This window comes from Galeopterus variegatus, unplaced genomic scaffold (assembly GCF_000696425.1).
Source record: "Galeopterus variegatus unplaced genomic scaffold, G_variegatus-3.0.2 Scaffold228, whole genome shotgun sequence".
NCBI classification, from domain to species: domain Eukaryota; kingdom Metazoa; phylum Chordata; class Mammalia; order Dermoptera; family Cynocephalidae; genus Galeopterus; species Galeopterus variegatus.
Window position 1 is genome coordinate 105519 of NW_007726339.1, and position 10515 is coordinate 116033.

At 57.5% G+C, this 10515-nt stretch overlaps 1 protein-coding gene across 1 annotated transcript in view; it reads left to right on the forward strand.

Annotated features, from left to right (window-relative positions):
* Positions 1-10515, forward strand: part of FBRSL1 (fibrosin-like 1) — a 94681-nt gene that overhangs the window by 80995 nt on the left and 3171 nt on the right. The window contains exons 13-22 of the mRNA XM_008566203.1: positions 310-323; positions 859-909; positions 2714-2782; positions 2898-2927; positions 3060-3131; positions 4721-4850; positions 7599-7676; positions 8014-8097; positions 8318-8522; positions 10156-10502. Of these exons, the coding sequence (XP_008564425.1) occupies positions 310-323; positions 859-909; positions 2714-2782; positions 2898-2927; positions 3060-3131; positions 4721-4850; positions 7599-7676; positions 8014-8097; positions 8318-8522; positions 10156-10502 (1080 nt within the window). The remainder of the gene's footprint in view (positions 1-309; positions 324-858; positions 910-2713; positions 2783-2897; positions 2928-3059; positions 3132-4720; positions 4851-7598; positions 7677-8013; positions 8098-8317; positions 8523-10155; positions 10503-10515) is intronic.

Below are 10515 nucleotides of genomic sequence, written 5' to 3' on the forward strand. Positions count from 1 at the left end.
CCCCCGCCGGTGCGTAGGCCCGCGTGCTGGCCGGGCGGGGGGGCGGGCACGGGGGGCACGCAGCAGGCACACACAGACACACTCCCGCATGCACATAGGTCAACACCAAGGAGGCAGTGGGGCTGGCAGCATCTCTGTCTATGTCTGTCTGTCTGTCCAGCCCCCCACTTGGCCCTGAAGCCTGTGCTTGCCGGACAGTGGGGGCTGTCCCCCGGCCGGCTCTCTGGTTCCTCTTTGAGTCATGCCATGAGGTCCCTATCCTGGCAGTTGCCCCATGTCCACATGTATGGGATACCCCCCTGGGGCCAGCTGCACCCACACTGGTACTCGGTGTCTCAGTTTATAGCAGGATGCCAGGTCTGGAGGCCCAGACAGGACTGAGAGGGCCACAGGGACTGGGGTGTGTACCCTCCTGTGTTCCCTGGCCCAAGCCCTTGTCTCATGGACATCTGCTGTGCGGGGCTGGTTTCCCTCGGCTCCCACACAGATATTGTTTTGAAGCTGTCCAGTTCATCAGCAGCCTGGGTATGTCCCATAGGTTGGCCCACCAGCCAGGGCTTCACGCCCCTCTCCTCCAGCCCCAGCCCCCTTCTCCTGGGGCCTCAGCCCAGCACACACAGGATGCCCAGTTGGACCAAGTTTCCACCTCCAGCTGGAGTACCATTAAAGTGGGGAGAGGCTGCTTGGGGCCAGCCCCTACCAGGAGCCTGGGCACAGCTGGCCACAGCCCGCCAGCCTCAGGAGGCACAGCGGCTATCCTGGCCACTACCCAACAGGCCTGTGTGAGTGGGAACTGGGCCCAGCGGCGGGCATCAGCACGTGCAGGGAGGCCTCACCCCCCACTTCCTTCCTTTCTAGTTTGACAAGTACGCTCCCAAGCTGGACAGCTCCTACTTCCGACATTCCAACGTGAGTGTGAGCATCCCCACCTCAAGCCCTGTTTTCTGGATCGCTGCTACTGCCCCCATCCACAGAGCTGGCCCAGAAGGCCTTGCGGTGGGTGGGGTGGGGATGGGCCTGGCCAGGGGCCTCTCCCGGCATCCCTTGTGTGATCCGTGCCACTTACAGGGTGCAGAGGGAGGGGCGAGGTGGGACTCGAGGCCCCGCTCGGCTGTGGGCTCGGCCCCTGCAGCCCCTCTCCTTCTCTTGCAGCTCTTCTCGTCCTTTCCTCCTGCCATCCCGGGACTGCCCACCCTGCTCCCACACTCTGGCCCCTTTGGGTCCCTGCAGGGTGCTTTTCAGCCCAAGGTAGCAGATGTTCTTGGCAGGTGGGGGGTGGGCACAGCAGGTGGGTGGGGTTCAGGGTGGGGCGGCAAGGGAATGCGTGATTGCCCCCTGTCCAATCTTCTGCCTGTGAGAGCAGCTCTGGCCCCACTGCCACTCGGTTGTAGGAGTTGTAATCTGGGCAGTGGTGTGAGTGACCACTGCAGCAGTGGGGCAGCGTGCAGAGGAGAGCACACTGGTTGCCCACTCCCAGGAGGGGCTTCAGCCTCCATGAAGAACACCCCAACCCTTGCCAGGAGCCTCTGCTGTAGACAGCAGCCAGCACCGAGCCATCCACACTGCAGGAAACCTAGGGTAGGACAGGGCTGTCCACACTGCGGAAGATCCAGTCAGCTAGCACAGAGCCATCCACACTGTAGGAAGCCCAAGCAAGCATGTACACTGCTGGAGATCTGGGGCAGCGCAGAGTCATCCATACTGCAGGAGGCCCAGGCGGCCATGTACACTGCAGGAGGCCCAGGCGGCCATGTACACTGCAGGAGGCCCAGGTGGCAAGCACAGGGCCATCCACACTGCAGGAAGCCCAAGAGGGTATGTACATTGCAGGAGGCCTGCAACAACATGAGGTGTGAACCACCTCAGCCGAGGGGAGGGGAGTCCTTTGAGCCCTTCCCCACCATCTCTAGCCTTGTGTCATGACTTCACTGCCACAGAGGGCACACAGACGTAAGCCCTGCACCTCACCTGACCCCAAAGGATCCCAGCAAACTCCTGCTTGCTGCCCACAACTGCCCTGACCCCTGCAAAACCCCAGAATGCTTACCTGGGCCCCCAGCTCACACCAGAAGCCACCCCACATCATAGGTGGGTGTGTAGGGCTCCCAAAGATCAGACTATTCTGGATGCCAGAGGGTCTCTGAGCCCCCAAAATGCCCATAGTTGTGGTAGTTGGTGCCTCAAGAAGGAATGCATGTACCTGTTCGTGGATGTTACGCAGGGTCCCCCAGGGCCCTCAGTGCCAACAGCCTGGGACATGGAGACCCTGAGTCAAGTAGGGAGGGAATCTGTGCTGGCCAAATCCTGAGCAAGTCTGCTCCTGGCAGGGATGTGGCCCAGGGGACTTGCCCAGCAAGTGTGGCCACATGACATGGCACCCACCACTGCCCTGGAGGGAAGGAGGCAGAAGAACCAGGTTGCTGGGTAGGAGGGGCAAGTCTCATGGCAGCCCCATGGGGCCCAGGACTGAGCACTGGGCTGGCTCTGCCCCCTCCTGAGTAGGACTATCTTGTACCCTAGGATGTTGAGAGCCTCTCTTCCTGCCTTTGCTGAACCCCCTGGACTGAGGGTGACAGCATGCCAAGTCCTCGGGGCAGGGCAAGGCAGGGCACAGGTGAGCACCAGCATCAGGAAGCCCCAAGGGTCTCCTGCTGCCTGGGTCCCTCTACTGGGGTCTCAGGCTCACCCGCAAGCTCTCTCTCTCTCCCTTCAGAATTCAAACCCCATCGAGGTCACAGGCCGGGCCAGTGCAGTTCACACACTCCTGCAGAAAGTCCCTGGGGTAGGTGTCAGCGGATCCACCCCCTGCCCCAGGGCCCCACGCAGGCTGGTGGGGCAGCAGAAGGACTGCTCCTGCAGAGCCTGGTTGTAACATTGCCTTTCCTCTGTAACCGCAGGTGTCTGATCCATACCGCTCAGCAGTCAGGGTGAGTGGTGTGCGGGTATCCCAGGAAGAAGACCTGACAGCACGTCAGGGAGGGTGACAGCTGGGGTTTGGGGAGGGCAGAGGGGTGGGACAAGCGCCTGGCCCAGCACTGAGCATGCCTGTCCTGCCGCAGAAGCCAGGGAAGTGGTGTGCAGTGCACGTGCAGATCGCCTGGCAGATCTACCACCATCAGCAGAAGATGAAGGTGAGGCCCAGCTCTTGCCCGTGTGTGCCCATATGGGACGACGTCCCCAGTGGGCCTTCTACCCTGCCCTTCCCTCTCCCCTCGATCCTCCTTTCCAATAAAAAGCATTTTACTGCTGTGTGCCTGGATCACACTTATGAGCTAATGTACTTCTGGGAGAGACAGGAGGAAGGGGGTATGGGAGCAAGCACAGGGCCTGCGGGGGCCTGAAGCTCTGGGGGGTGTGGTGGGGGGCAGAGGAGGGTTCCTCCAGGAGGTCAGGACAGTGAGAGGGTGGCCTCAGCCCATTGGGGGCACTCGACCTCTTCCCTGTGCAGTTCCTAAAATCCGCTATGTCCTAGACACACTTTGAATGAGAAATTGACAAGAAAGGATTTATAACAAAATACCGTGTATTTTGACATGTAAATGCTTGGGTTGAGACCTCCTAGGAGACACAGCGAATGACTCAGAGATGTGCCCCACATGGAGTACAGGCAGTGGAGAGTTGGGCCACCCTTGGCTTCCTGGGGTGGAGGTGGGGGCTTGCTGTTTGTCCGCAGCGTGGATTTCCAGTGAGAGCCTCAGAGATGTGCCCCACATGGAGTACAGGCAGTGGAGAGTTGGGCCACCCTCGGCTTCCTGGGGTGGAGGTGGGGGCTTGCTGTTTGTCCGCAGCGTGGATTTCCAGTGAGAGCTGGTGGTGAGGTTGGGAGGTGGTGCACAGCAATCTCAAATTACTCCTGGTTGCACCCTGGGGTCAGATCCTGTGACAGGACGGATCCAGGCGGCTGTGCTCATGTAGGGTCTGCCCAGCCCTCCCCCTGCCCACACCTAATGCCATAGCACCCCCAGTGTCGTCATGGCCGACAAAAGAACCCCGATGCCAGAACACGCTGCAGGCAGTGGGAGGAGAGCCATCAGGCCTAAGTGCCAGTCAGTGGCAGGATGGGGTGGTGGTGGGAGGGTCACTTAGCCACATGGCCACACCATGGTTAGAGCTGGGAGGAGGTACCAGCATCCTCCTCAACTCTGGGTCCCTCTGCTCCCAGGCAAGGGCACAGTGGCCCTGCTGCACCCAACCAGGCCTTACACCCTACCACTGCCCTGCCAGATGTGGGGCGCTTGAAGTGTGGCTGGTGCACATGAGGGGCAGGCATTTTAGTTTTATTTAATTTTAATAAATCTAGCTTTTAAGAATGATCCTAAATTCAGTCATTAGAAAACTCTTAAGCATTCATAGAACAACTCAGGTATATGAATATACTTCTTAAACTGAATTTTACAAAATCTAAATACAGGTAAAGTATTTTTAGTGAAAATATAGCATCCAAATTTTAAGATGTGCATTAAGTATAAAATACATAGCAGGTTTTATAGATCTGATATAAAAAGAAGTGAAATATCTTCTTAATGGCATTTTCTGTTGGTCACACGTTGTGATGTTTGGCTATCCTGAGTTAGATACCGCTTTACTAAAGTCAGTTTCATCTGTTTCTCCTCAACTGTGGCTGTGCAAGGTGCAAGATTTCATCTGTGCTCGCGGGCGCGGGATCCTCGGAGAACACAGCCTGGCGGCAGCCCCTGGACACACTCTGTCCTCCCTGCAGATGCAGCTGGACCCCCACAAGCTGGAGGTGGGCGCAAAGCTGGACCTGTTCAGCAGACCCCCCGCCCCAGGTGTGTTTGCAGGATTCCACTACCCACAGGATCTCGCCCGGCCCCTCTTCTCCAGCACAGGTAAGACCCGTGCAGCCCCACAGGACAGGCAGGTTCTGCCCCTTTTCCATTCAGCCGAGCCCCCTCGCTAAAGCCCCAGCAGCTCCCCCGCTTCTCCTCCTCCCTAGACTCTTCCCCACAGCCAACCTGAGCCCCGCGACGCCCCTGATGCTCTTCTGCAGCCACCAGGTCCCAAGGCACGTCACCTCCTCAGAGCTCCCGACCCCAACCCCGGTCAGCCCCCCTGCTCTCTGCTCCTGCTTGGTCTTTTCCGTCTGCTCACCACCCGTTGCACCACGTAGCACATGGACATGTGCAGTCTGTGAGGGCAGGGTGCAGTGTGTCTTCTGTTCTCTAGGCCACAGCAGCACCGTGGGGTGACGGTGTGGACTACATGCCCAGGGCTGGCCCACACATGTGGTGGCAGTCCCCAGCCCAGAGGGCCTCTGGCCATGGGGTCTCCCGGTGGCCCAGGTCCCTCAGAGAGCAGAGGTCCTCCAGTCAGCAGCCTGGCCTGAGCCCCTAGGACACCTGCTAATTATGGGGCTTGGCTCTGCTTGGCTCCCCCATCCTCTCCGCAGACACCCCCTGGTCTCTACCCCCCGTTTTGAGGTGTTCTGTGGTGAAGTGGGGCTCTCCACCACCTCTCATCACTATCTCGGAGCCAACGCTGCATCCTTCCCCAGCCTCACGATGCCCGTTTCTCTTCCTGCTCTTTCATGTAATCTTTAAATCTGCCTGTTAGGTTCCACAAAAACTCGGGGTGTTTACTGGAATAGATTGAAAGTGTATGTCAACTTGAAAGGAATTTGTATCTTTCTGTCATCCTTTTCCTATCCATGAACAAAGTATAGCTCCCATTTGTTTAGGTCTTAGCATTATTCCTAGATGCTTTATGTTTTACTAATATTATGATTAGCATTTTAAAAATTATATTTCTTAATGAGCTGTTAGAAAATAGAAGTGCTTGTTGATTTTGAGGTTCTGTGTATTATCTATTGATTTTGTACTTAGCAATCTTGCTAAATTCTTATGAATGCAAAGAAATTTATCTGTAGATTCCTTTGCATTTTCTATGTAGAAAGTCGTATCTTTAAATGATGGTAGTTTTGTTTCTTAATTCCAAACTCTGGGTGGCTTATCTTTTTTTTCTTTTTTTTTTTTTTTTGGCGGCTGGCTGGTATGTGGATGACTTATCTTGATGTACAAACTGTTAATATATTTCTGGAGTTGATTTGCCAGTATTTTGTTCCAGATGTGTTTTCCTGAGTGAATCGAGACTGTAATTCTTTTTTGTACCTTCTTTATCTGGGTTTGTCTTGATGGCTGTGTTTGCCTCCCCCAGTGGATTAAGGAGTTTTCCCTTTTTTCTCTTCTCTGCAAGAGATCTTGGTTCCATTGTCATTACTTTGGCGTGGCAGACTCAAATTTTGAGCTGCCTGGCCAAGTGTTTTAAACTACAGATTTTTTTTTTTTAATTGAGTGTAGGACTGTTCAAGTTTTCTGTTTCTTCTCGAGTCCATTTTGGTAACTTGAATTTTTGTAGTAATGAGTTGGTTTGGTGTAACTTTCTGTATTTATTAACATTAATTTGTGATCTTCTGTCACAGCTGAAATTCTGCAGGTCCCTCGCTCTGCCATCTCTTTTTCCTTCCTTAATCTTGCCAGAGGTTTGTCTGTTGTCAGCATTTAAAGAGAAATAGTTTTTCATTCTGTTGCCCTCTCTAGTGTGTGTTTCTCCTCATTCTTTGTGCTGCTTTGGTGTCCTTTTTGTGACGTGAATAGGAAGTTTGGAAAGTAGCTCTTCAGCCGTCGTCACAGCATTGTCACAGCGTGTGTGCATTTAGGGCGGGGCTTCCCTCTAGTCCCACCACACATGCCTGGACAAATTGTATCTCCTGAGCTTAGCCGGCTCTTCTCTCTGGTTCAGAATGAGTGAGGTGTGTGCGCCCTGCCCTCCATGGTGGGGGGACACAAATGCCCCACTGTTGGGGTCCCCAAGTGAAGGCTGAGAGGGAGCTGGAGTGACTAAGAGTTGGACACCCTTCTGGTCTTGATCAAAAGCCCACCATCCAGAATAGAGGGCATGTGCACACCGTGTGTGCAGGATGGGCCCCCAACCCAGTCACAGCACTGGGTCCACCACAGCCCTTCTCAGGGCCAGTGCCCCATGCAGCTGCTCCCCACACTTTGTTCTGGGGGTCTCGGATGTTGGTTGTTGGAGCAGAGGTCGAGGTGATGCTTGTGGGCTAGACCTTGTGCCCAGGGACACCACAGGGGATTGGGGGACTGCTGTGCTCATCACCTAAGACACTGGCCAGTGTCCATTCAGTGCCCAAGACCCACCCCCGCCTTCCATTGCAGGGATCATTTATTAGCTGTCACAGTTGAAGACTCCAAGTAATGGTTTCAGGAGCAGCCTGATCAAGGCTCTCTTCCTTGGAACTTTTCTGTCTCTTCCCAAGTCTTGGCTTTTTCCTCTGGGGGTTCCACTGCAACTGGCACCTCCCCTCCTGCCCCCGCTCGAGGTTGCAGGATGGATGCCACTGCAGCCCAAAATCACCCCCTCCAGATTTTGGTGAAGAAAGTAAATTCCGCCCCGTAGTCTGAGTGTACACACCTTCCCCACACACTGGGCAAAGATGGGAGAACGGGAGCTAGGGGTTCCCAGAGGAAATTGAGGGCCCCCCACCCCGTGGACAGCACCACAGACAGAAAGCCCCAGGTGCACTCTCCATGCCCCTGTCAACCCGGCTCCCCCACACCCAGGTGCTGCCCATCCCACCACCAACCCATTCGGACCCTCACCCCATCATGGCAGCTTCCTGCCCACTGGTCACCTGACAGGTAGGTGCTGCCCCTGTCAACCCGGCTCCCCCACACCCAGGTGCCGCCCATCCCACCACCAACTCATTCGGACCCTCACCCCATCATGGCAGCTTCCTGCCCACTGGTCACCTGACAGGTAGGTGCCCCCTGAGGTCTGTGCAGTCTGTCTGACTTCCTTGGGGCAGGGGACATAGGTGGGTGGGAAGGGGACCCCGAGTTCCAGGGCACCCTACAGACTGCATGGGTGGCACCTGCCAGGCTGGAAGCCTCTGGAGCCATCCCATTGGGCCAGGGAATTCAGGTGGGAGCCCCAGCCCAAGAGATGCAGACCCCTTAGCCCTGGTTGCCCCCACAGACCCTTTCAGCAGATCAAGCACCTTCGGGGGCCTGGGGAGCCTGGGCAGCCACGCCTTCGGAGGCCTGGGCAGCCACGCGCTGAGTGAGTGACCTGGCCACACGGCCTCCCCCCCGTATACCACATCCTCCTGTGGGCACACTAATGCATGGCCGACCCTCCCTCCCCCTCTGGGCTGGCCTCTCTGGGCACTGCCCAGGATCCCATGAATTGTGGGGCTCCTGCTAGCAGCCCCTGTGGTTCTGCCAGGAGACAGCTGGCGGTGGGGAGTCCTGGCCTCACACTCGCCGGCCTCTGCCCCCAGCTCCCAGCGGCAGCATCTTTGCCCCCAAGGAGGGCTCCACGATGCACAGCCTGCCCAGCCCCCACGAGGCCTGGAACCGGCTACACCGGGCACCACCCTCCTTCCCCACGCCGCCCCCATGGCCCAAGCCTGTGGATGCCGAGCGGGTCTCAGCCCTGACCAACCATGACCGGGAGCCAGACAAGGGCAGGGAGGAACGGGAGCGGTGAGTGGAGCACCCCCACTTCCCACCCAGTCCGTCTTTCCTCCCGCCCTCTCCTTTCCCCCACTCCTGCCCAGCTTTATGCAGAGTCTGGGGGGCATTGGTGGGTCAGACCCCACACCTTGCTGATGGGGGGCCCCAAGTGACCAGGGCCAGGATGTGGTTGGAGTCTGGGGACCAGGCAAGTCATTGGGGCTCACATTGGTTTGTATGTCTGTATTTGGGAAATTTAGAAGCTACAAAAACAATACAACACACATTATTTTCCCCCCAGCAGTTAGCAGCTGCAAACCCTTCACAAATTTCGCCCGCAAGCCCACCCAGGGGATGCAGGCCCTGGTCAGGTCCAGCCTGGGGACTCCATGACACTGTGTGGGAGGGACACTCGCCATGCTGCTCTAGGCCAGAACCCCACATCCTCTTTCTCCACTCTTCCATGAATTTGGGGTGTTTCACAGGAGCGACAGATGGGCTCTCATGAGTGTCACTGGGTGCCAGGCACTGTTGGCGTCCCTCAGGGTGCACATGGCAGGGTGGGTAGACACTGTCCTCATGGCAACGCTCAACAGGTCAGGAAGGCTCCTGAGCAAGCCACCTGCCCTGCAGTTGTCAGGAGAAAGGGCCCAGAGCAGGAACCACTTGGGGTCCCAAGTGGGCACAGGGTGAGGAGCACAGATGTGTGGGCAAAGGCCACAGGACAGGCAGCTCCTGGCCCTGTGCTGTGAACAGCCTGAGCTCGCTGGACGTGCAGAGGGGTCAGGGCAGCCTGGAGAGTCTGGCAATGGGGGAATGGGAGCACTGTCACCACCACTGTGGACCCTCAAGGCCCAAACATGCCCTATGGGAGGCCACAGCCAGCTCCTCCATCCCAACCTGCTCAGGCCCAGTTGCTAGCACAGCCCCTCCTCAGGGTGGTCCCTGCAGTGCTCACGCCAACCCAAGGCTGGGCAGAGAGGGAGAGGTCCAGCAGATGCGTGTTGGGGCTGGGGACTCTGCCTGATGAATGTTTTCAGGATCCTCTCCCCATGAAGACTTAGCAGTGGACCCTTGCCAAGACGCTTCATCTGCTCCAGGCCAATTCCCACTTCTGCCCAAGGGTGGCTACATGTCCTGAGATCTTTTTCTCAAGGGCAAAGTCAAAGGGGGCTACAGGTGCAGGGCGGGCCTGGGATGGGTGGGGACACATCATCTACAGGATTTGCTGGACACCCAGGCTCCACACAGGGCTGAAAACACTGATGAAGGAATTCCCTGCGAGGTGAGGGGTGGCAGCCTGCCTCTGCTGTGAGACCACTGCCCCTCCAGCCGGTTTGTCCTGGGTTGGTTTCTGCAGCTTCAGTGTGTGCAGAGAGCTTTGTGGTTTAGCTGCAGATGGTTTACAGAGGAGGGAAAGCATGCAGTGCTTGGAGACCTGTGTGGTGCGTGGGCTTCTATTGTCATCAGAGTGCTGACAGAGTGCTTGTAGCATTCTGAGGGAACCCAGGGTGCTAAAGGGCCCCCTCCACACTCCGAGGAACTTGGGGTCCCAGTGGGTGATGGACTGAGCTGAGATGGGAGCTTAGCAAACAGCTTTCTAGGGGCTGCCTGGTAGGAAAGTAGTCTTGGTGGGGTGACGGCGTCTGTCTTGTCCTCCCAGGGACCTCCTGGAGAAGACGCGCCTGCTGAGCCGGGCCTCGCCGGCCGCCCCCACCAGCCACCCCATCAGCAGCCTCCTGCTCCACAGCCAGGGTGAGCTGGGCCGGCCCGGGGTCCCTGCAGAGCAGGCTGAGCCCCGGGTCAAGGAGAGCCGCTCACCTGCCAAGGAGGACAGCGCCAAGCTGGCCGTGCGCCCGCCGTCGCCCTACAGCACGGCAGCCCAGGGCGACGTGAAAGTCAAGGAGGAGTGCAGAGAGGACGAAGTGCCCGAGCCCCCGGGGGGCGCCACTGAGCGCCCGCGCGCGCTGCCCGCGCCCCTGCAGCTGGGCCTGGGCCGCGATCGCCTGGGTGCACGCTACCA